A 24,496-nucleotide genomic window follows, 5' to 3' on the forward strand; every position below is an offset into this window, starting at 1 on the left:
TGCAAAACACATGTGCATTGCTCATCTGTAGTTGTTAGCTGCCTATACATGTGTTCAAGATGCCTGTTGTTTAAGTCAGTTTTGGTGTTTACACATTGGGTGCAGGCATGAAAATCATTTATGATACAATTTAAAAAGGCTACTGTTGACTTTTTAATAGATCGCTAAGAATGTTGCAGGGACTTTATAAGTAACATACAACCTTTAGTATTCATTTGAAAGGTTATGCTATAACACTGACTGCAGTCACTTAGATCTCTTAAAATGGCAATTGTTGAATACTGATTGATAGGTATTTTCATTCTGTTAAGTTACTTTGTCTGTGCTGTATTTTAAGGAATATTTTTTTGAGTTTGATTTCGTTCTTTCTACTGTTTTCCCTTTCACTAAAAAGTTGGCAAGAATGATGAATGTCCTCCAGCAGCAACAGCGACAGCAGCAACAGCCTACTGGGGTTTTAAAGCACTCGCCCTCTCATCTGTCTAAGCAACACCAAGACAATCTGGTGCACTCAGGTCTGGGTGGAGGGATATCAGACTTGCACGCCAAAGGACAGATACCTGGGTACCCTGGTGAGTTTTGTATTGTGTATTTTGTAGCTTAAGTATGTTACACTCTGCGGTTGTATAAGATTATTTTTAGGTGCAGTAAGATATTTAAACCGATAATGATATTGATATGTGACCAGCAAAGATGGCTTCTTACCAGTATTGTTTGTGTGTTTAACTATTAGTTTTCTTAGGAAAATCATGAGTGAAAAGAGCCATTTTCATTTAGATTTATTTGTTTAGCAAATGCTCCACTCTTTTAAAAGCTGTTAGACTGGGGTTTTCAGAAATCCTGGTTTCTGTAGATCATAAGTGCTTAAACAGGAGACAAATGATCATACACCTCCAAATGATCAAGGTCATTCAAGCAGTTGCTGTAGCATACAGAGACAAATATTACATTTGTTTTAAATTGAAACATTTCTACTGAATAAATGTCATACTTAACCAAAGAACTATGTTAGTTTTCAAGTGAAAATCTCCTGTATGCTTAAGAGTAGGCTGTGAAGACAATGGGGAAAGGTAGCAATTCAAGCAATATGACATTTAATTAAAAAAATGTAAACTTCAGGTATATTTGTAAGTAAAGAAATTAATTTATACATCTTCTAGAAAAGTATTCCTAATTGTCCGTAGTGCTGGGGACTTAAGAATGCTTGTATAGTTTGTCATTTTTGGGCTCATGTAATTGTGTAGCAAATTGTTATTGTTTTAGCTCGATTCATGTTACTGTCTGTGAATTCGTAGTTACAGTGGGAAGGGTTTTCAACTTAAGACAGTCTTCTTACGGCTGGTCCCTTTAGCGGGTCAGGTTGTTCCATATCTTCCTGTCCTCTGCATCTTGCTCTGTCACACCCACCACCTTCATGTCCTCTCTCACCACATCAATAAACCTCCTATTAGGCCTTCCCCTTTTCCTCTTGCCCAGCAGCTTCATCCTTGGCACATGTCAAAAAACATACATAATCTTTCCTTTCTGGCTTTGTCTCCATACCGTCCAACCTGAGCTGACCCTCTAACGTACTAGTTCCTAATCCTGTCCGTCTTTGTCACACCTAATGCAAATCATAACATCTTTAACTGTACCTCCTCCAGCTCTGTCTCTGTTTTTTTGAGAGTGCCACTGTCTCCAAACCATTTAACATAGCTGGTCTCACTACCATCTTGTAGACCTTTCCTTTCATTCTTGCTGGTACCCATCTGTCACAAATCACTCCTGACACTCTTCTCCACCCTGCCTCCACTCTCTTCTTCACCTCTCTTCCACACTCCCTTTTACTTTGTACTATTGATCCCAGGTATTTAAACTCATCCACCTTCGCAAATTCTACTCACTGCATCCTCACCATTCCTCTGACCTCCCTTTCATTCACACCCATGTATTCTGTCTTAGTCCTACTGATCTTCATTCCTCTCCTCTAGATCATTTCGACCACCACTCCAGGGTCTCCTCAACATGCTTTTACACTCGTTACAGATCACAATGTCATCAGCAAACATCATAGTTCTCGGGGATTCCTGACTAATGTGGTCTGTCAACTTGTCTATCACCATTCCAAATAAGAAAGGGCTCAGAGACAGTCCCTGATGTAATCCCACCTTAAATGCATCCATCACAACTACTGCATACATCACTATTGTCGCACTTCTCTTGTACATATCCTGTACCACTCTAATAATACTTCTCTGATCTACCTCTCATGCAGCTAATAATATGCTTTATCTTTAGCCATCACTACCTCTCTCTTCACCTTATGCCTTATCACCTTGCACCTTGTCTACTTTCTATATCTCTCTGACTATCCCACTTCGCCAACCTCCTTCTCTGTATACTCTCCTGGACCTTCACATTCCATTCTTTGCACTCTTTCCTCTGTCCAGATGTCACTCAAAGCACCCTTCTAGCTGTCTCCTTAACCACTTCTGTAGTTCCCCAGCTATTTGGTAACTCTTAATTGCCACCTTGTGCCTGTCTTGCTTCCTCCCGGAACTCCATTTTACATTCTTCTTTTTCAACTTCCACTATATGATCCTTGGCTCTGTCCTAACTCTCCTCTCTCTTCCTGCTCTCCAACATCATCTGATAAACCACTATCCTATGCTGTCTAACTATGCTTTCCACTTCCACTACTTTGCAGCCTCCAATCTCCTTCAGACTGACCCTCCTGCATAGGATATAATCTACCTGTGAGCATCTCACCTGGACTGGCGAGCTTTGTTGGGCTGAATGGCCTGTTCTCGTTTAGAGTGTTCTGATCTAATCTTCCTCTAATCTAGTACTTCACTCTGTGTTCCTCCCTCTTCTTAAAATACTTATTCACCAAAGCAATGTCCATCTTTTTCGTAAAAAAAACCCACTACCATCTGACCTTCTTCATTCCTCTCCTTTACACTATACCTACCCATCATCTCCTCATCCTTTCACCAACATGTGCATGCAGCGGGGTGCTTTCTCCACAACTTCGTCAGCCTCACTCTAGAAATCTTTCTCATTCATTGCATACCCAACTTGTGGAGTATATGCACTAACAACTTTCATCACACCTTCAACTTCAAGCTTCGTAATCAACAGTCTGTTTAATACTCTACTCCCCTCCAAAACACTCTTGACATACTGTTCTTTCAGGATAACCATTTTCTAATTTCTCCTCACATCCAATACAATTGGAGTTACTCCACTTCTGTCTGGTCTCTTGCACACACAATATATCAACCTTCTCTCAATCATATTGACTGTCTCTCCCTTTACCATCTGCTAAAATACTGCAAAAATTCAAAGTTCCTGTCCTCATTTTCTTTCTCTTAACCTTCCTCCTTTCCACCTGCTTCTGGACCCGCCTTCCCCATATTCTTCATTTGTCAACAGTAGCCCAAATTCCCCTAGCACCCTGTTGGCTAACAGTATTCGTGACAAACATTAAACCTGGGCCTCGACCAATCTGATATGGACTAGCTTAGAAGAGATGACATTTTTAGGTCCATTTATTATAGGATGTATCTTGTTACACTATTTTAACTATACTTTGTCTTTTCAAGGTTTTGGTTCCAACGTCAATATTGGAAGTTTAGACTTTCCTTCCATGGTGGGAGGTGGGAATAAGGATGCAGGATCCCAACAGTCTCGTTTTAAGCAGTGGACATCTATGATGGATGGCTTATCTCCAGCTGCGTCCCCTCCAGAACCCACTCTGCACAAGAATGGTAAGACCCATCTAATGGCAGACAAAGGTCTGGTAAAGCAGGATCTGTATAATTGACAGACAGGATTTGGGATTTCTTTTAAACCTTCAGGTTTTTTTCATCCTCATTGTTCTAGTGTTGTTTTAATATGTTGAGATTTTCTCATTTTCAGGCAGTGGGATTAGAAGTGAATTGATTTTCTGTAGTGCAGACTTATTATAAGCATAAAAGCAGGAAGAGCTGATCTTAATCTTGAAACAAGTATTGTTTATTTTACATAGTATACTAGGAAGAAAAAGTTGTAATTATCTGGAGCCTGACATTGGGATCTTAAATTGTAAAACATACACATATTTTATACAATTATTTGTTTTAATATATTGATTGACATTGTGTTACACTTTGGTTAGACATGTAATAAAGATTTTCACATATGCTAAGTCTCCCTGAAGTTTACCAGTTTATTAACACGTGTGGGAAATTTGTGAATAAAACTAGAGTCAAATGCATATTTAAGAAATTGCTTCGTAGAATCTTTTTTGAAGAGTATCTGAAAAAGTTTTTCTTAAACAAGATGCTTTGTGTATAATCCAAGGCGGAAAAGACAATCTACTAGGGAGGCCCTGATCAGGTTTTTAGTGCCACTACCTTTCTCTTATTCATTGTCATTAGAATTGATTGATTTTTTTTAAGCCACTTATTTACATTAATTTCCACCATGACTAGATATTTAATCTTCATGCCTCATCCTGGGATCATAAAATAACATTTTTTAATAAAATAAATGTCCCTTAGTGTTTTGTGTACATGTTTTATTAGGAAAAAAAATAATCTGAAATGGATATACATTTGACGTATTTTAAATGACATTATCAAAAATCCTAAAGCAAAATAATTCTCCTCCCAATTACTACCCACAATTCTAATACTTCAACTGTATCAGTATTCTTTTTCCATTCAGTTGTAGGTGTTGCAGCATACAGGCCAGCTTTCTTCCACTCTAAGTTGAGCCTGGCAATACATTTGTCAACCTTTTGTTTCTATGCACAGGACAACTTCTTAGATTTATGATTCTCTGCTTATTCCACTTCAACATTTTAATCCTCTTCTCCTAAACCTGGCTCCTCACTATTTAATGGCTGCCTGGTAAAAAAAACTACACATAAATTTGACGTCCTTAAAGTAGCAGCACTACAGCTTTTCGTTACTGTAATGCTTAGAAAAACGGAGCATAAAAACATTTAATACCTATTGCCTAACTTGGAGATCTCCAACCATTTACTTTGTAATGAAACATTGGCTCATTTTGAATGGCTTCAAATTTATCTGAGTATCCCTAGAGTTTACTACCTGGTATGACCATGTATTACTACACCCTGTTGAAGGGAACTGATACAGTGGAGTATAACAGCATATTTTGGTAGTTAAATTATAGACTTGTAGGAGACAATTCTTTGGATTTTGTTTTTGTGGAGTTATATCTGTTGGAATGTAAATGCATTGCAGTCTATTAATACTTGAAACTGTTGTGAAATGAGCAAGAATGCTTATTCCCCAAAGGCTAATTAACATGGAACCTTCATCAGTATTTGATAACGAGCCAGTTTTTTTTTTGTTTTTTTTAATGTTTTCAGCTTTTTGTGTATGACATAATGTTTTGGTATGAAGAAAACATGTAAATAAATGGTCTACTAATATGTACCGTTTATAGAAATGTATGTGAATATAGTCCACAGACAAATGCACAGTTGTATGTATTTAAATAGCATATTTATAATTATAGGCTGACAGCCCTTTTACATAAATAAAACGCCTGCTTTATAAGGAATCACCAACAACTGAGGTTGAACAATGCACTGGTAAGTACAGGGTGAGGCAGAAAGGACGGATGTTTTTTACAAAATCACAAAATTGTTAATTTTTTCTTACAAAGAAATTTATTGAAAGATTTGAGTTCATATTGAAATAGCATTTGACAATTTGTAAGGATGGAAATACAGGTCTAAATGCAAAATATGCCTTACCGAATGATTACTGAGGACAAGTTCAGAAGAATGCTTCCGAGCAGAATTACTTGGACTGCGCAGCAGGGCTAGTCGTACGTTTTCCACATTTTCAGGGTACGTGCCGTTCTTGTAGCCCCCGGCGGTCTTTTGTTCATTAGTGTACCTCATGCACGAAGTGCTTTAACCCAACGTAGGACAGTGTTACGAGTGGGAACAGCTTTATTTCTGTGGATATTGAAATGGTAACAAAACTCACGCTGAACTGCGGTAATAGATTGGTTGTTCTTGACAAAACAGTCATACGCAAAAACATGGTGTTCTATCTTTCACGGCTCCATGGCTTCAACTAAAAAGAAAATAAAAAATGCTAAGACTTTGCGAACCTAACGCCACCTACCGCACATCTGTCACTCCACCTAGTGGTGAGTTCCAGCCATTTTAGAGACGTCCGTCCTTTCTGCCTCACCCTGTATTAAGAACCATAACTATGTTCTGGAAACTTGTGGAATAAGAAATCCAGATCAACTAAACTCTTTCCAATGAAACCTTTCAAATGTGGAAGATTTTTGCTTTGCCGTGTTGCATTAAGCAATTTTACCTGTTGAAATACTGCTGTATTTTGTAAGTATATCATAAGACTTAATACAGAAGTGGGCAAATATAGGTTTACAATTGTGACTACGCTATACATTGCATTTATTCTTGTATTTATTTTTGTATTTGTCTACTTATTATTAAAGTGTGTTTGAGTGTAGAAATCAAAACCTGCTCGTTTGTGAACAACTGTAAACCTACATTTGACCACCTCTGTATATTGTAAATCATTAAAAAATCTTAAATGTTTTTGCGTTGTTGATTGGACCTATAATGGCCATCCATTCCCAGATTTCCTTTAGCGGCTGAAGCATGTGAGAGTCCCTCCTTCCATTCTCACCACCTTCTACCAGGGCACTATTGAGAGTGTCCTGACAAGCTACATTACTTCCTGGTGTGGAAATTACAGTGTGTCTAATAGGAAGACTCGGCAACATGTGGTTGGGATGGCTGAGAGGGTTTTGGGGTCTCCCCTCCATTGAGGACATCTTTAAGTATAGATTCAAGAAGAAAACCCTCTGCTTTGAGAGACTCCTTACACCCCTCTTAGAGACTGTCTCCATAAAATCAAGAACAGCCAGAATGTGCACTTTTTCTGGTCTTGAGTAACACAATTTCATTCCACTGTATTTTAGGCATGGCTGGAATGTAACAGTTATTTAATAGAAGAAGAAAAAAAAATCTGTGGTGTTCATAGTTGCAGAGTGTTTATGCATGTTTCATAACCACTACACCCTTTATTTAACACTAGCTGTGAAAGCGTCCTAGAAACTATTGAAATCGTCAGAAAAAAATTGAAATGTAGAGATGTCAGGTAATTGAAAAGAAACCACTCTGGGCATCTTTCTCCTAAGAGGATTCATTTTGTTAACATGCTTGCCTCACTTGTATATTAGCAGCAGGAGGAAAAGTAAAAGGGAGACCGTTTTGCCGATGTGCTCACCTCGATTCTGTATTAGCGGCAAAGCGAGTGACTTTCTTTGGAGGTTTCATTTTGCCAATGTGCTGGCCTCGCTTGCATATCCTTAGAGGTGGAGCTCTCTTACCCCGACTCCACCTCTCAGTTCCAGGCCAGACACACACACTTACACGCGTAGACTGATATATACAATGAGTCTATTACAGACAGACACACACACGCATTTACACGTGTAGACGTTTATATACAATATGAGTCTATTAGTGTGTACTTTGACCCACGGTATTTTTGGGTCTTGTGCATATGAGTAAAGTCCCAATAAATTCCTTCAGTGTTTGTTCTGAGGGGTACTTTGGTTCTGAGTGTAATAAAAACTATTTCATTGGATTATAGGTTTATGGAATTTATACTATGCAAATACTACGTCAGAAGCATATTTACTTGCATGCACTAGCCAAAATGTTGTTTGGTGCCATGATTAGTGAGTATAGCTGCTTTATTTTGAAACTTCTGTCTGTCCTATCTGAAATAACTACCTTACCTTGGAACTCTGGTTTTACTCACCTGAAAAAAAGCAGAACATATTTGTCATTAAAAAGAAAATACAAGAAAATGTATATTTGCTGATCTTTACATTTTACTTAATTACTAGTCCACTGCTGTCCTAGTATTTAGACTACTATAGTGTGAAACAATTTCAAAATTGGTGTATTACTGAGTAGGTCTGTTGTTTTTATCTTCTTCCAATAACTGGTACAGCTGTGTCCTAGTAAAACTCTAGTACATGTAAAGTGATGAGTTGGTGTTTACTCCTTCAGATATAACACAGTTCAATAAATGTCAAGCAAGCCATGCTTGGACATTTTCAAATCTATATGCACATGACCGTAGTACTTTCTTGAACGTAATTATGATTTCTGTAAACAAATGGCACCTCACATCTGTAATATGTGCGATTTGATCTCCATTTTGTTATAAGGAGAAGATAGAAATGGCTGGCAGTCAGTCATCATCCAACCCGCTATATCCTAACACAGGGTCATGGGGGATCTGCTGGAGCCAATCCCAGCCAGCACAGGGTGCAAGGCATAAACAAATCCACAGGCAGGGCGCACACACACTAGGGACAATTTAGGATCACCAGTGCACCTAATCTGCATGTCTTTGGACTATGGGAGGAAACCGGAGCACAAGGAGGGAGAACATGCAAACTCCACGCAGGGAGGACCCAGGAAGCGAACCCAGGTCTCCTTACTGCGAGGCAGTTCCCAGAGACATTCTACTGAGTAAATTGCATGATGAGAACTAGCAGAACAGTCAAGTGTCTAAAATTATAAAGGAAATAAAGAGAATGCCAGGTGTTACTATAACATCTCTTTCAACAAAAAATTAGGGAATGCTTGTGGGGAATGTGGAAAATGTAGGGATTCATTTCTCTCAAATGATGAGAAATGGTTCTTTCCAAAGAAAACTATGTTGATGGAGCTGGGGATCAGGTAGGATAGCTCAGGTCAACAGCAGAAAATTATATTGTGTGTATTATTCCAAAACCAGCAATCCCAACACTCGCCAGTTTAGTATAACAAGAGTCTAAATATACAGTATTGTTCACATGTTTTTGTTCCTTTTTAAAACATTTTAAAGAAATGTGGTCTCCCCTGATGAAATTATTTTTCGTTGCTATACTCAGATAGCAAATTTAGTTTTTTTTTCTTTTTTGACTCCTTCTGCTGCTTTACCTGTGATATACTTAAAGTTAATCTTTTCCTGGTATTGACTACAAAATATAACAAAAGGGGTTTTGTATAAGTAGCGACCACATATAAAAATGGGAAAAGCTAAGGAAGAAGATAAATAGTATTCACAAAAGCAAGTGACTTTTTGAGTGCCAAGGAAGGGAGTTAGACTTGTCAAACAAATTAGGAATGATGGGTTTGATATGTGGACTGCAGCAAGTTCCTCCTTGCTTGCTTTAATATTTCATTTTCTTTTTTAAAATAAGGGTTGATTCTAGCATCTCTTTCTGAGGGAGTGTTTTGTTTACCTGCCAATTTCACGTTTTAAGAAGTAGTTCACTAAGTTAGCCTGGATTAGATTTTTTTCCCCAATCAATAGTGCTGTCCTTCAGGGGAATAATAGCAGTTGGGGTGATTGGTTAGTAAGGCTGTTGCTGCATACAGTGTGTTCTGTTTATGGCACAGGGGCTGTGGTACCACCAGTGAAGGTACGGGTAGATTCTCCATTCTCCCAGTACGAGATGAGTTCTGATGCCCTTAGTGGCCATGGAGTCTCTTCAGGTGACAGCTGGTTACCACCTAGATCTTCTGCCAACAAGATGGGAAGCAAAAGCAGCAATCCAAGCTGGCCACCAGGTAAGTACATTTCTGTACTACTCGTTCTAAATTTTTGACCACTGCAATTTCCACCCAATCCGAATGAATAAAATACTTTAGTGGTAGATGGAAAGATGCTATTTTTGCATGCATCTTTCAAATACCAATATTTTATGCTTCATGGTATCAATGCAGACAAACAATTCATATAAAAACAGCACAGTGATGGTGTCCTTGCAATTTTTTTTATTTTATTGACTTTTATTAAAAGCATGTAACATTCCATACAGTAAAACTTTGAGTAGAAAAGAGGGGGGAAAATCTTTTCCCCAAAATACATGCTTATTCTAAAATGTTATTAGATCCTGCTAGGTTTTAAAGTTTTGAACAGATCTAAGTGAGAATTAGATTTTTTTCCCATTTCAAATGGTATATAACCTCAGTTATGTACTACCCATTACACTATACAGTTACTTATTAACCTAAGAGGTGAGCTAAGCTTCTTCCAGTGGAGCAAGATAAGTCTATGTGCTAATAGTGAAGTAAGGGCAATTGTGGTTGGTTTGTCCTTCTCTACTTTAAGCCTATCTTGGAGTACACCAAACACAGCTGTTAGTGGATTCGTAGAGATTGTGACACCAAGACTGTCTGAAATGCATTTAAAGATTTTAGTCCAGTATGATGTTAATTTGATGCATGCCTAAAACATATGGCCCAATGAGGCTGGAGCTTGATTGGAGTGTTCACAGGTTGGATCTTCTCTGAAATGTAGAGAGATCCTTTTCCTACTGCACTCTGTGATCTTTGAAAGGAAGGGACTTTAAGATGTTTTTATATATTATATAAATGCTCTTAAGTCCTCAAGACTGATGACTATTTCTTTTGGAATAGAAGTAGGTTGGAGGTGAGTAAAATTGGGCAGATTCTGTTTTGGCAAAGTTTCATATTTGGATATAGTGGAAAAATTGTTTTGATGGGAAGCTAAATTTTCAGTGTAATTGTTCATAGGATGCAAAAATATTATCTATGTACAAATTTCTACGTGATTGAATCTTGTACAATTTCCAGACATTAAAAACTAAAGTTTGACAGGGTGGAAAAAGGTGGTTATCATGCAGAGGTTCTACAGATAAAAGTTTCTCTGTCTAGAAGTACTTCCTACATTGGTTCCATATTCTGAGTCAATGAAGCACAATTGGGTTGTTTGTATACTGGCAGTAATTTTTATTTACTAAGGCACAAAGCAAGAAATGTAGAAAAGTACTGCAGGATTTTATTTCTACACAAGCCTGTGTGTGTTCATCTATTTGTGTCTATGTCCAGGTTTTTTTAGCTTGTATATTTGCCACACAGAAATGAAATTGAAAGTTAGGTAGAATCATGCACCTTATACTGTAGGTATTTGTAGGGTCGCCCTTTGGATGCGTTGATATTTTGAATTCCAAGTAAATGAGATTATGATTGAATCTAATTTCTTAAATTACTTGTTAATGTATATGGGGATGCTTTGAAATAGAAAAGGCCTGGGAAGGATATTCATCTTGACAGTTTTAATTATCCCTGCTAAAGTGAGATGGAGGGTAGACCTTGCTTAAGCTTTTCCATGAAGACAGCAAAATTTTCTTCAAAAAAAGTTTTATGTTTACTTGGGATGTTTCCCACTAGGTATTTAAACTGATCTGCAATGATAAAAGAGAAGATGTCCAATCCAGTATCGTGTGCTAGATAGTTAACTGGAAAGCATACACTTTTATTCAAATTAAATATGAATCCAGATATCTTTTGATTAATTTCTGCTAGCACTTTATAGTGTATTGTACAATACAAATAGTTTTTCATAATAGTTGACAAGAGGTAGGTTAGGCCTGCATGCGTAGCCTACCTGATAGTGTAAACAGCGATATCAGCTGACGAAAAACAATGGTAACAAAAATTTACTTTCTGTTTATTGTATAAATACACAAGAAATTTGTAACAATAACTTTTAAAAAGCATTTTCTTATGTACAAATAGCTGTACAGGTACATGTTTGCTGTAGGTGTTAATGGTTGGGGATTACATTGTGTTTGATGGGGCCTAGGCTGAATTAGATGTGCTCAGAACAGAACTCTTTTGCATGTAGGGAACCTACTGTGTGTGTGTGTTTGATATATATATATATATATATATATATATATATATATATATATATATATATATATATATATATATATATATATATATATATATATATATATATATATATAATATACACACACACACACACACACACTCGCACATACATACAGTGGGTACGGAAAGTATTCAGACCCCCTTCAATTTTTCACTCTTTGCAGCCATTTGCTAAAATCGTTTAAATTATTTTTTTCCCTCATTAATGTACACACAGCACCCCATATTGACAGACAAAAAAATCATTTTTGAAATTGTTGCAGATTTATTAAAAAGAAAAACTGAAATATCACATGGTCCCAAGTATTCAGACCCTTTGCTCAGTATTTAGTAGAAGCACCCTTTTGAGCTAATACAGCCATGAGTCTTCTTGGAAAAGATGCAACAAGTTTTTCACACCTGCATTTGGGGATCCTCTGCCATTCCTCCTTGCAAATCCTCTCCAGTTCTGTCAGGTTGGATGGTAAACGCGTTGGTGGACAGACATTTTAGGTCTCTCCAGAGATGCTCAATTGGGTTTAAGTCAGGGCTCTGGCTGGGCCATTCAAGAACAGTCACAGAGTTGTTGTGAAGCCACTCCTTCGTTATTTTAGCTGTGTGCTTAGGGTCATTGTCTTGTTGGAAGGTAAACCTTCGGTCCAGTCTGAGGTCCTTAGCACTCTGGAGAAGGCTTTTGTCCAGGATATCCCTGTACTTGGTCGCATTCATCTTTTCCTCGATTGCAGCCAGTCGTCCTGTCCCTGCAGCTGAAAAACACCCCCACAGCATGATGCTGCCACTGCCATGCTTCACTGTGGGAACTGTATTGGACAAGTGATGGGCAGTGCCTGGTTGTCTTCACACATACTGCTTAGAATTAAGGCCAGAACGTTCTATCTTGGTCTCATCAGAGAATCTTATTTCTCACAATCTTGGAGTCCTTCGGGTGTCTTTTAGCAAACTCCATGCGAGCTGTCATGTGTCTTGCACTGAGGAGAGGCTTCAGACAGGCCACTCTGCCATAAAGCCCTGACTGGTGGAGGGCTGCAGCGATGGTGGACTTTCTACAACTTTCTCCCATCTCCTGACTGTGTTGTGTATGTGTATATGTGTTGTATATATATATATATATATATATATATATATATATATATATATATATATATATATATATATATATATATATATATATATATATATATATATATATATATATATATATACACACATACATACAGTAATCCCTCCTCGATCACGGGCGTTGCGTTCCAGAACCCCTCGAGATAGGTGAAAATCCGCGATGTAGAAACCATATGTTTGTATGGTTATTTTTATATATTTTAAGCCATTCTAAACTCTCCCACACTGTTAACATTATTAGAGCCCTCTAGACATGAAATAACACCCTTTAGTCAAAAGTTTAAACTGTGCTCCATGACAAGACAGAGATGACAGTTCTTTCTCACAATTAAAAGAATGCAAAAATCTTCTCTTCAAAGGAGCGCCGTCAGGAGCAGAGAATGTTGGAGAGAGAGAGAGCGAAATAAAAGCAAAAAATCAATACGAGAGGAGCGTCCGTATCCTCTAGGCAAACAGCCCCTCTGCTCACACCCCCTCCGTCAGGCGCAGAGAATGTCAAGAGAGGGTGAGAGAGAGAGAAAAGCAAACAATCAAGCACCACGCGGGAAGCATATCTTATATCATTGAGGAGTTGTAGTTAATATGTAATACATGCTCTGATTGGGTAGCTTCTAAGCCATCTGCCAATAGCGTCCCTTGTATGAAATCAACTGGGCAAACAAACTGAGGAAGCATGTACCATAAGTTAAAAGACCCATTGTCCGCAGAAATCCGCGAACCAGCGAAAAATCCGTGATATATATTTAGATATGCTTACATTTAAAATCCGCGATAGAGTGAATCCGCGAAAGTCGAAGCGCCATATAGCGAGGGATTACTGTGTATATATATGTATGTATGTATGTATCTGTATTTATTTTATTTTGATTGATACAGATATATAAAATGTGTATGTGTCCGGAATGTGTCTAGGCAATGAAACTACATTTGGAGACGCACACAACTGGTAGCACTTTGACTGTACTTGACTGAGTTCATTTTATTATTATATTTTGACTTCTGTACACAATGTTCATAAGTAGCACACAACAGTTCTACATTGAGACAGAAACAGAAGTTTCTTGGTAATGTTATTAGACAATACTCACTAATCATGAAGCTGGAGAGTGGAGCATTTTACTATAGTCTTTAAAGTACTGATAAAAACATTCATAGGTCAATTAACCATAGCATAGTGTTCATCTGCTTTTCCACTTAGCACAAGGAAACTAGACTAATGGTGTTATTGAACATGTTTTTATATATAAATTATAAGCAAAGACACTAAATGAGGTGTCTGTACATTAAGCTCAGACAACTATGTTTTAATTTAGTACATTTCTGTCATGTGCCTGCTGTTATACAAAAGCCTGTTTGGTATAAGCAAAACATAACAATGTTGAAAATGTTTTAATATCATCCCTTTGACATTAAAATTTGTTGTTTGTGGTGTTTTATTTAAATACCATGGACAGTTATTCATGGACTTCATCCTACTCTTGCATAAGGGAATTAACTTGGGTTTGAAAAAGAGGTTGCATGGTGTCCTGATCTTTGTCTTAAACTTACTAGAGGCAATGATAAAGCTATTACAGCTTTTTTTTGTTTAAATTAGTGAATCGCATATTGAAATAGAGAGAAGTATGTTAAAATGGAAGAAAAGACTCACTTCTTTATATGATGTAGTCATTGGGACTGCTTTTAGATAGTACATGGAGAAGATTTTAAGAAAATGTAGATAAAAAAGGTTAATGGAGTAAATGGTATTTAACTGTAACACTACTTGTGTGTTGGTTTCCACATCATGAGTAGGCTAGTCAGGTTGTAGAATTATTATGGAATTGTGAGCCTAAACATTTTTTGGTAATTGATTTTGTGCACTGGTAAGCACATTTTTTGCTTAACACTGCAGATTTACTGGTATTCCTCCATTACCTAACCTACTATGTTTTATAGTGTTCTCATTTTGGAACAAAAATGTGTCTACAGGTTTTTGCATTTGGTTTGACTTGAACCAGTTTATAATTTGATCAGTGATGTCCTTGGTCTTAGCAATGGTTTTTCCTTTTTTTGTTTTAAAAGGATCTTCAGCTTAGTAGCTTCTAACTTCCATAAAGCTGATCATTTTAAAGAGAAGAATTTAAAATGGAGTAAGCTAAAGGTGAAAAGTTGCATACATAAGTGTGTTTCCTCACACTTGTTGGAATTAAGTGTACTGGTTCTTGTGTATTCTAAAACATTCACCTTTCGACTAATTTGTCTTCGGAACTTTTCCAAACATATAAGATTATCATGGTAGTCTTTGGCAGACTTCAGTTAAACTCTGTTCCTTTTGGAAAGTATTTGCTAACTATGTCATATCTTTCTTTCCGTACCACAGTAAACATTTTTTTCTCTTTAGTGGAGCAGTAATTATTAGAGGTTTGTGGATTCTTGTTTACAAAAAAGGTCTTTCTATGATATGATTTAAAGTTTGTCAGTTTATTTTAGTCATACTGGCCAGGCAAAAATAGAAACATTTTTCACTTGTACACTTAATGTCCAGTTTTCATCTTTATGTATTTTACTTCTCTTCAGCCACGGGCATAATTTCCTCTTATTATGACATGATTTGTCAAGAGGTACAAAATCAGTTTTCGTTTAAACTTCTGGGAAGGCAGCGAACAGTCACCCAAGTGTCATTTCTTTGCTTAGAATATCAGAGAAGTTAATATATCCTTTTAATAGGGATCCTTATAAGTTTATAGATTTGTTCTAGAGTGGTATTTCAGTAAATTTTGGAATTGTAAAAATTGCAGCTCTCAATTTGAGTTCTTTGTATTAATTGTTTAATTGAGTCTCTATTTAAGGATTTAGATATCTTATTAAATATTAAGTTGACTCAATACCTGAATACTGGTCATTCTTAAGGACTTGTGAACTTTATGACCATTATAATGTTTCATTGATCTACAGCAGAAGCACTCAGTCAGCCAAAAAACTAACCATTTTATCTGCGAGTTTATTATTTGTTGTTTTGAATTATAAAAACCATGCTTCATTAAATCTGTCTTCATATTTAAGTTATACTTTACGTCAAAATTATTTTGCAGTGTTATTTTCAAATACAGTCCATTGTTTTTCTTTGTCAGTATCTTCAGCATAATTCTTTTGTACATTAGCATACATGGCTTTTTATCAAAATTATGAAAATATTATGTATGTCTATCAGTTTTGCATATGAAGGCACTATACTTAAGCAGCCTTCTCGCACATTTCCATAAAATGGTTCTGTATGGTGGTACATATGTAAGCCTACTTCAACCTGTTTGTATAGGCTCCACAAATTTTTGGTTTCTGATTGTAGAGTTTCAACCTGGGGTCCCTTGGAAAGGAATCCAGAGCATTGATCCGGAATCTGACCCTTACATGACTCCTGGGAGTGTCTTGGGTGGTACAGGAGGGTCCCCCGTCGTTGATACTGACCACCAGCTTCTACGTGACAATGCAGGTATGCTGCATGGTCGAGTCCATTTTATGTTGTTAACTTTGCTTGCTTTGTTAAGTTGAGATTGGGGTTGTTCAGCATTTTTCTGTAATATTATTAATGTATTTTAATTTCTTTTGGAGATCTTGATTCTCAAACAAAGAATGAACTCTTGCTTTTGCCATTGGGTTTCCTTTATTACTGAAATGCATTCTGTCATCTTGCATTCCTGTTGCTTTAATGTTTTATTCTTCTGTGTCATTTATTGATGGCTTTAAAAAATCATATGCATTATTTTGCTAGAAAGAAAATATAAGTACAGATTTTCTCTGCAACCCAAATAATAATTACTAAGTAATATAGCATTGCTAAAAAAAAAACCCCGGCATTCCAACACTTTTATAAGCGCACTGACTAACAGGGTGATTATAACACTGCTATGGAACTATGCATTTCTGGTTCAGCATTGGGCTTAACCATGGAAGGTGGTCTGCTGATTTCTTTTTCTCTCTATAATCTTGTTTCTTGCACTCTCCTTTTTTTTTTTTTTTTTTTTTCTCTCTTGGTTTTTGCTCTTTCAGGGTCTAACCCCTCTCTCAACACCCCACTGCCTTCACCCGGTGCCTGGCCTTTCAGCAGTGCCTCCGACAGCTCCTTCACAAATGTGCACAACCCTTCAGGTAAAGATTTGCATTGCTGTGTCCACTGGGACATTTTGTGACAGGTTTTACCTCTTTACTTTCAAAGCTGTTAGTGTTGTACTTTTTCCCTGCTTTGCTCAACAAATATCCAATAGTCTGTATTCTTCTGTAACTTTAAACTTCTTACAAGCCAAATTTTAAAATTGCATTGTTCTTGAAAGTTATACGTTGAATTGTTGAATGTTGTTTGACTGATGATTTTTTCCTCTTTGAAAGTGGTGTGCACTTTTGGTCCTGCCATACCACAATAATATATAGGGTGGTCCAGATCTAATTATGCAACTTTTAATGCAATGTAGGAAAACAATACAAGACAAAAGAATTGTTCGAAATATCTTGTAATAAACGAAAATGGACTTGCATTGAATTAATTCACTGATTTTCCATGTAATGTCCCACTTGACCTCTATTCAGTTGGAAACAGGCTTGGAGTAATAAACTTAAGTTATAGCGTAATGAAAATTGCATAATTAGATCTGGACCACCCTGTACAATGCAGGTCAATGTTTTTTTTAAAAAAAAAAAATCTCAAATTACACCAAATACATGGAGAAGGAAGAACCAATAAACTAGAATAAGGCATGCTATAAGCATTCCCTTTTTTTATGAAAATCCTGTGCTGTGGACTCTTCTTCCTGAAGTGGAGCTATCTATTGTGAAGCCATTTTTTATCTTCTGTTTGGGCCACTTTCAGCCATGTATTTAATATTTGAGGAGATGAAACCACAGTAAAAGGAGATGAGTGGAGCATCCATCGAATCTTGTTGGTCACCTGGGGCCTCATGCAGAACACACTGTGTAGAATTCGCACTATAACATGACGTAAGCACAAAAGCTGAAATGTGCTTACGCATAGAAAAATCCAGATGCAGGAATCTGTGCGTACTCCCAACTTACGCGTTCTTCCGCTCCATAAATCCCAGTCAGCGTGAAAAGTAATTCTCGTGCACATGCGTGCTGTCCCGCACAAACTCCTCCCAGAATTATGCCTCTTTAAATACGCAAATCAATATAAATAGCCCTTTAAGCGCAGCGTTCCATGAAAATACAATGAGAAAAGCACAGGGGAAAATAGAAGAATTTCAGCCAATACCAAGTGGAGGCAAAGGAAAAACATAAGATTTGTTGTTTTAAACTGTGGAATAAACAACAAAAGGAAGGTGATCGAGTGACATAGCGTTTCGGAGAAATTCGAAAGCTCAAGTTCACAAAGTCACACAGTGCCAAAATAAAAAAAGAAGTCGCATATCAAAGTCGCCATGAAAAGGCGAGTTGTAGCCCACCGTCTGAGCTTATCAGGGTACAGACAAAAAGAACATAAGCACACAGTGGGGGTGGGGGGAGCACGAAATGTCAACTTTAATCTCGAAATTTCCACGTTAATCACATAGTTTATTTTGTCATTAAAGTAGAAGATCATAAACTTCATCTTAAATTCATTTCATTTACTAGTTTCTCAAATCCCATCGTAACTAAAGTAGCACATTAAATGCTTTGTTTTGTATTTGATCTTCAATGTGCTCTGTGTGTGTGAATCACTACGTGCTTCCGTTCTTTCTCCGATAGGACACAGAATCCATTACATTTGTGATATTACAGCTCTCTGAATAATTAAAATACTGAGATGTATATTTGGTATCATTTTCATGATGATTGGAATGTAAGCATGTTATTAAACATGGAAACACGATGGTGCAGTGATTGTTCATGTCTCACACAAGATGCTGCTGCACCATTGTGCGACCGTCGATGAAATAATTTATTATAGCAGTACTGTCTCTTTCAAACATATTAACCTTAAATTCCTGTTGTTACTTTTCTTTCCCCAAATGCCCAATCGCCAGACAGTCAGCTCTGTAATAGACTTTAAGCCATCTGTAAGCTTATAACGACGATTCTTCAAAACTTTTAAGGAACATTGAAATCTCTTCATAGTACGTGTTTAATTATTCTAGCCATCTATCCTTCCAGTGTCGCGCCAGCCTCAGCAAGTATCATGAACTTGCTAGCGATGCGGCACCGTGTCCTCACATGTTTAATTATTAACAATACAGATTATTTAAATGAAGTTAAGTTTTATCTGTATAATCAACATGTTTTGCTGCATTTCACCTTACAAATGATATCGTCATCATATGTAAATACACGTTTTATAACGTCTCGCAGGTTGTGTAATATTATAACTGTTGTGCAAGTTTACAGTGGGGTAATTGTACTAAGTACAAACAGTTCTACAAGGAGCACTTGATTGAGTGTGTTTATAGCTCTTGGGATGAAACTGTTTCTGAACCATGAGATCCATACAGGAAAGGCTTTGAAACGTTTTGCCGTGACTGAGACAGCGTGTGCTTGATGCTGTATACCGATAACTCTCTTTCCGATCAGCTGCTGCTGTGATTCCCCACTCTGATACAGTGATATAAATACTCCGAGTGGTGCAGTAAGAGTAATATTGAAAAAGATGATCCACTGTGGCAACTCTTAAAGGGAGAAGCTGAAAGAAGAAAAAGAAGATGGTGCAGTGAGAGTAACAACGCTAAAGCAGTTATGGTATTTGGAATACTATGGCTATTCCCTGGGCCATTGTATTGTTACAGGTAATCTACAATCAGATGCATTACACTAATAAACAATATGCAGTTAGTTTCTGTGTATTTATAAAGCCGCGTCAGAAATGTGGTTCTAAGAAATAAAGAGTAACCACAAAGGAACAGTAGCACTTTTTTGACGCTGGATGCCGCCAGTCTGCAAAATCGAACAGAGAATTTGCACACGACAGGGTATGAGGTACCGTGGAAAAGTGCGTGGCTTTACGCCAAGTGTAGCTTTTATACATCGCGATTTGAACGTGGAAACGTTCTTATGCAACATTTCTGTGCGTATGCACCGTTTATGCATGAGGCCCCTGGACTCCATAGTATTCTAGAAGATCATTATCTGTTTTCTCCTGGATAGAATGAGTTTTTTTACTTCACTAGTAATTTATTTCTGTTGCCTTTGCAAAGCACTATTTATTTTACAGTACATACACAGTGCTTCCAGTGTATCCCTACACCGACATGCCAGTTTATCATTTTGCCAGTATGTGTATGTATGTATATATCTCATAAATAAGCAAGAAAATATCTGTCCCGATGTTCTTCACAATACAGTTACCAAGTGAGAGGAAGAGTAAATATTCAAAGCTACAGTTTTGGTGGTGGTTTTAAAAAAAAAAATAAAAAAAAAAATGCGTGAACATGATTTGAAAAAAATAAGGAAAACCCAAAAACAGTAAATTCTAATTTAATTCAGAATAAAATTATATATCAAGGTTTCTAACCAGAATCCATTTTCATTCTATGTGTACCTATGATTTCAAGTGAACTGCCTTTCCATTTCAAACGACTTCAATTTCCAGTATGTCTTGCATTTGCACTGTCCATAAATAAAGCGTAAGGACTATTACTTGAAGTTACCGGAGTTTACCTCAAAGAACCATGCTTTTCACACAGCCAGCTGTACGTCTCCAGTTCCAGAGCAAGATCAGGAAAGAATTTATGCGTTCTTGCTCCTAATGGAAAAACATGCATCATAAGGCACTCAAAATGATTCATAGCAACATAATCCATTATTCCTTAATAATGGCTAATGACAGTTTGACTTTGAACAATATTGAAATAATAAATTAATTGGAAATGGAAACAGTTTCACATTTTTCCAAAATAGCCTTATCTGGCTTTGTCCTTATCCTCTGCCACCTTTTCCATTATTTCACTAATTTTCCTATGAATTAGGTAAATATAATAATGTTACAGTCACACCTTGCACCTTCAGTCCCAGTTATGGAGCAAAATGTTGTGCATGTACTGTAAGAGTGTACAGTAGTCTCTGACAATTTAATGAAATTCAAATGCTGCCAAATATGTATTATATGAATCTGGACATTAAGGGAAAATCCATTTTTATCTATTGGTTTTAACTATTAATGAGCATTAGCTTTTAGCTGGTTTCCTTTAAAAGGTAGGGTAAGAATGCTCAGAATGTGTTAGATTAACTTCCAGTTCCTAAACATAAACCTGGGAAGTGGCTGAACTGACTGTTCACAGCTAATAGGTTGAGTGACATCTAAGTAACTTTTTTTTTGTTACTCCACCTTTTGGTTTTTATATTCTCTTCAAACTTGAGTATTCATTCTTAATTAATAAATCTCTGTTCTCTGTACATTGTCTCTTCCATTTTAGCTTTTCATGTTAATTAACTTATTGTTATCTCCATATTTAGCAAAGTACAATGAGTACAAGTCTAGCTGGCCACCTGATCCTATTGGCCACAACAAGCTTTGGAAGGCTTCACGCAACACTACACCGCTGCCTCGCCCTCCCCCTGGATTGACCAACCAGAAGCCATCATCTGTGTCTCCATGGCCTTCAGGTGCCCCTCGAGTGAACAGAGGATGGGGAGGTGTGGGACAGGATAGTAGATATGTCGGAGGTAAGAAGAAAGCATGGTTCATTGAAACTGATTTACCTTGGGAGCTGTATTCACTCCAAGGATGCTGGAAAACTACAACTTTGCAACTAATTGATACTTTTGTGTTTATAGGCTCAGCTGCCTGGAGTGACAGTGGGGTACGGGGGAGCTGCTGGTTGGTGCTTAGTAACCTCACTCCGCAGGTAATAAAGCTTAGATTTGCTTAGGTCATTAAATCAATAGTTGTATGCCCTTATCCCACTTTATATGAAGGCAAAGAGGTTTTCCCAAGCAGCCATAAAGTGTGCGTTGTTTATTACTCCTAAATCCTTCCCCATAAGGTTTAGGCAAAATTTTAGTCCACAGGTCAGGATATGTAACTGAAACATTTTATTCTTCGCTGTACAATAGTGTTCTTTTCAGATTTAGTGCACTACCTAAAAAACAATCTAATTAAAATTTATGCAATTCATTTGCAAATGGTTATAGAAGGGTTAGTTTGTTGCTGGTTATTTCAAATAATACCTGTTGCAAACTTTTGTGTGCAATGCAAAGAAATGGAGAAAGACATCTAAAAAGAAGTATAAAATTCTGTAAGACATCAGACATTCTACAAGATAAAAATTACGTTAAAGCAAAATTTTGGCAATGCTGAAACAAGCTGTAGCTGTGAAGAGTCAGGCTATATTCTTCACAATCTTCGATATATGGTATCTTCCGCTGTAGTAAATAAGACTAAATATTAGGCCTCAAATTTGAATCAGTTTTCTTTGTACCATGCCTGTGCTTTTTCTCACGTTAAAATGAAGTTAATCTGGGTGACTGACATTACACATTACCAACATACTGTAAATTGATCCTCAACAAGAGATTGAATCATTTGCCATTGTAAAATCCCCGAGTTCCATAATACTATAGATTCACTGAAGGTACATTTTCATGTTAAGTCCAAGTTAGAAAGGTGCAGGGGAAAAATATTTCACGTCTTGGTGATTGTACCTGAAATCACAACTCTTTCTGCTTTGTATGAAGCCTTTTATGGACAGTTTGTTGTGACATTAAATAAAGCTAGTAGATAAAACACCGCCTTACACTGAATGTGGATGAGAGTGCTGGTCCTTGAATTTGATTTCTGATTTAAAAGTATTGTTTGTGCTTATGCAGTGTTGCTGTTTCAGTGGAACTACCAAAAATGCAAAAGACTGAGTGGGTATTAATACAAGTGTCTGATTTATTTGTGTCCAGATTGATGGCTCTACCTTGAGGACAATCTGCATGCAGCATGGCCCCCTACTGACATTCCACCTGAACTTGACACAGGGCAGTGCTCTGATTCGCTACAGCAGCAAGCAGGAGGCCATCAAGGCTCAGACAGCATTGCATGGGTATGGATTGTTGACTTAATTTTCTTATAATTGTGAAGGTGGGAAAAGGGCATGGCCTAATTGTCCACTTTCTGCCTTAAGTCAAGTACTTACACTGGAGGTTGATCCAGCTTTATAATCACAAGTGATACCAGGTTTTTATCCCCTTTCTGAGTGCATATATGAGTAATCTGCTACCACTCTTAATTATTTAACTGAAGAGCAAAGCGAACCATTTTTGTTTATTTCTGTGTACATATTTGTTAGTTTGTGAACCCTTTTGAGTTTTTCTGGATTCCTATGTAAATGGCTCAAAAATACAATCCCTTTTTTATGCAAGTCATAGTAACATACAGATAACACACGTAATTGTTTATTGTCACATTATTTTTTGAACATGAGATTTAAATATTTATGGTTAGTATTAGATAAAGAATGTGAACTTTTAAATTTAAGGGGTGAAACCTCCTTTAGAAGCAGTGTTTATATAGGGTATTTTGGCATATTTTTCACTGAATTTGTGGAATGTTGTACGATCAGAAGCTAACCGTTTATATACAACAGCATTTAGTTAGTTTGAGCTTAAAACTGCCTGACTGTTGTAAAATTCTGATAAAACCCTACCCCACCTCATTGCAGCCACTCTGTCTGATTATTTTTATTCATCCCTGACGTGGTGGTCACTGACAGATGCCCTGTTTTCATGTGGCATTTTCTGTTACAGTTTGGACTTCACAGTTTCCTCAATGACTATAAACTGCCTAAATATTAACGCATCCCCATAATGGTCATGCAAAGCTGGCATGAGATTTTCAAGTTTCTGTACAGTCCTTTTTTTAAACTAAAATACTGTGTAGGATTTTACTTGAAAATAGAAAAAGGAGCAGAGAGCTCAAATAATATGCATTCACATAAAATATATGAACATAATGGATTATTTCAGTAATAATAAAACTTATTGCAAATGGATATTAGCTGGTATATACAAAAAGCAAATAATACCATTTTGTATTTTTTTTTTATCGATTTTGATTAAAATTTAGCAGCTATAAAACAATAACAATTATTCTGTTTGTGACTCATTGAATTTTAAATTTGTGAAATAGATCATTTTTTACATTTATTAAAGAGCCCCATTTTTCCTGTTTTTGTTTTATAATCAGGGGTAATTTATTTTATGACTCTTGTAACAGTATAAGATAGATGAACAGGTAGATATAAAGAGGTTGATGTATAGTTTGCTTTACACAGACATCATCTCTCCCATATGTAACCTGTTTCTCTGGTTTGGGAATTTTACTCGTATTTCACTTGTTCAGTGCAAGCTTTTTCATTCACATTGAATCACTTTTGTGGGCAATTAATTGTTATAGCATGGACTTCCCAAGTACAACAGTACATGGATGGTTTTGAAAGACTTCTAGTTCAAAACTTGTCTGCACTGGGGAAAGGGGTCACTCATTCGCCTGTTTTCTAATATCCTGTAGATAACCACCACTTTATGATTATCATAGTACCATTGCCAAAAATGTATTAATGCTCACTATTTGAAACAGTCTTACCAAAAAAAAATATATATATTTATTGAGAAGCCTTGTTATTTTTCTCCGTAAATGTATTAATAAAACCTCCGTAGTATTACAATTAAAGTAACTTTTCTTTT

The 24,496-nt window shown here is 36.8% G+C and overlaps 1 protein-coding gene across 1 annotated transcript in view; it reads left to right on the plus strand.

The window, feature by feature from the left end:
* LOC120536756 (trinucleotide repeat-containing gene 6B protein-like) overlaps nt 1-24,496 on the plus strand; it is a 99,779-nt gene that overhangs the window by 66,471 nt on the left and 8,812 nt on the right. The window contains 8 exon segments of the mRNA XM_039765241.1: nt 395-572; nt 3,585-3,749; nt 9,449-9,619; nt 16,197-16,340; nt 16,898-16,996; nt 21,281-21,490; nt 21,602-21,672; nt 22,715-22,854. Coding sequence (XP_039621175.1) covers nt 395-572; nt 3,585-3,749; nt 9,449-9,619; nt 16,197-16,340; nt 16,898-16,996; nt 21,281-21,490; nt 21,602-21,672; nt 22,715-22,854 — 1,178 coding nt within the window.

The sequence above is a fragment of the Polypterus senegalus genome, chromosome 10, assembly GCF_016835505.1.
Source record: "Polypterus senegalus isolate Bchr_013 chromosome 10, ASM1683550v1, whole genome shotgun sequence".
In the NCBI taxonomy this organism is placed as follows: domain Eukaryota; kingdom Metazoa; phylum Chordata; class Cladistia; order Polypteriformes; family Polypteridae; genus Polypterus; species Polypterus senegalus.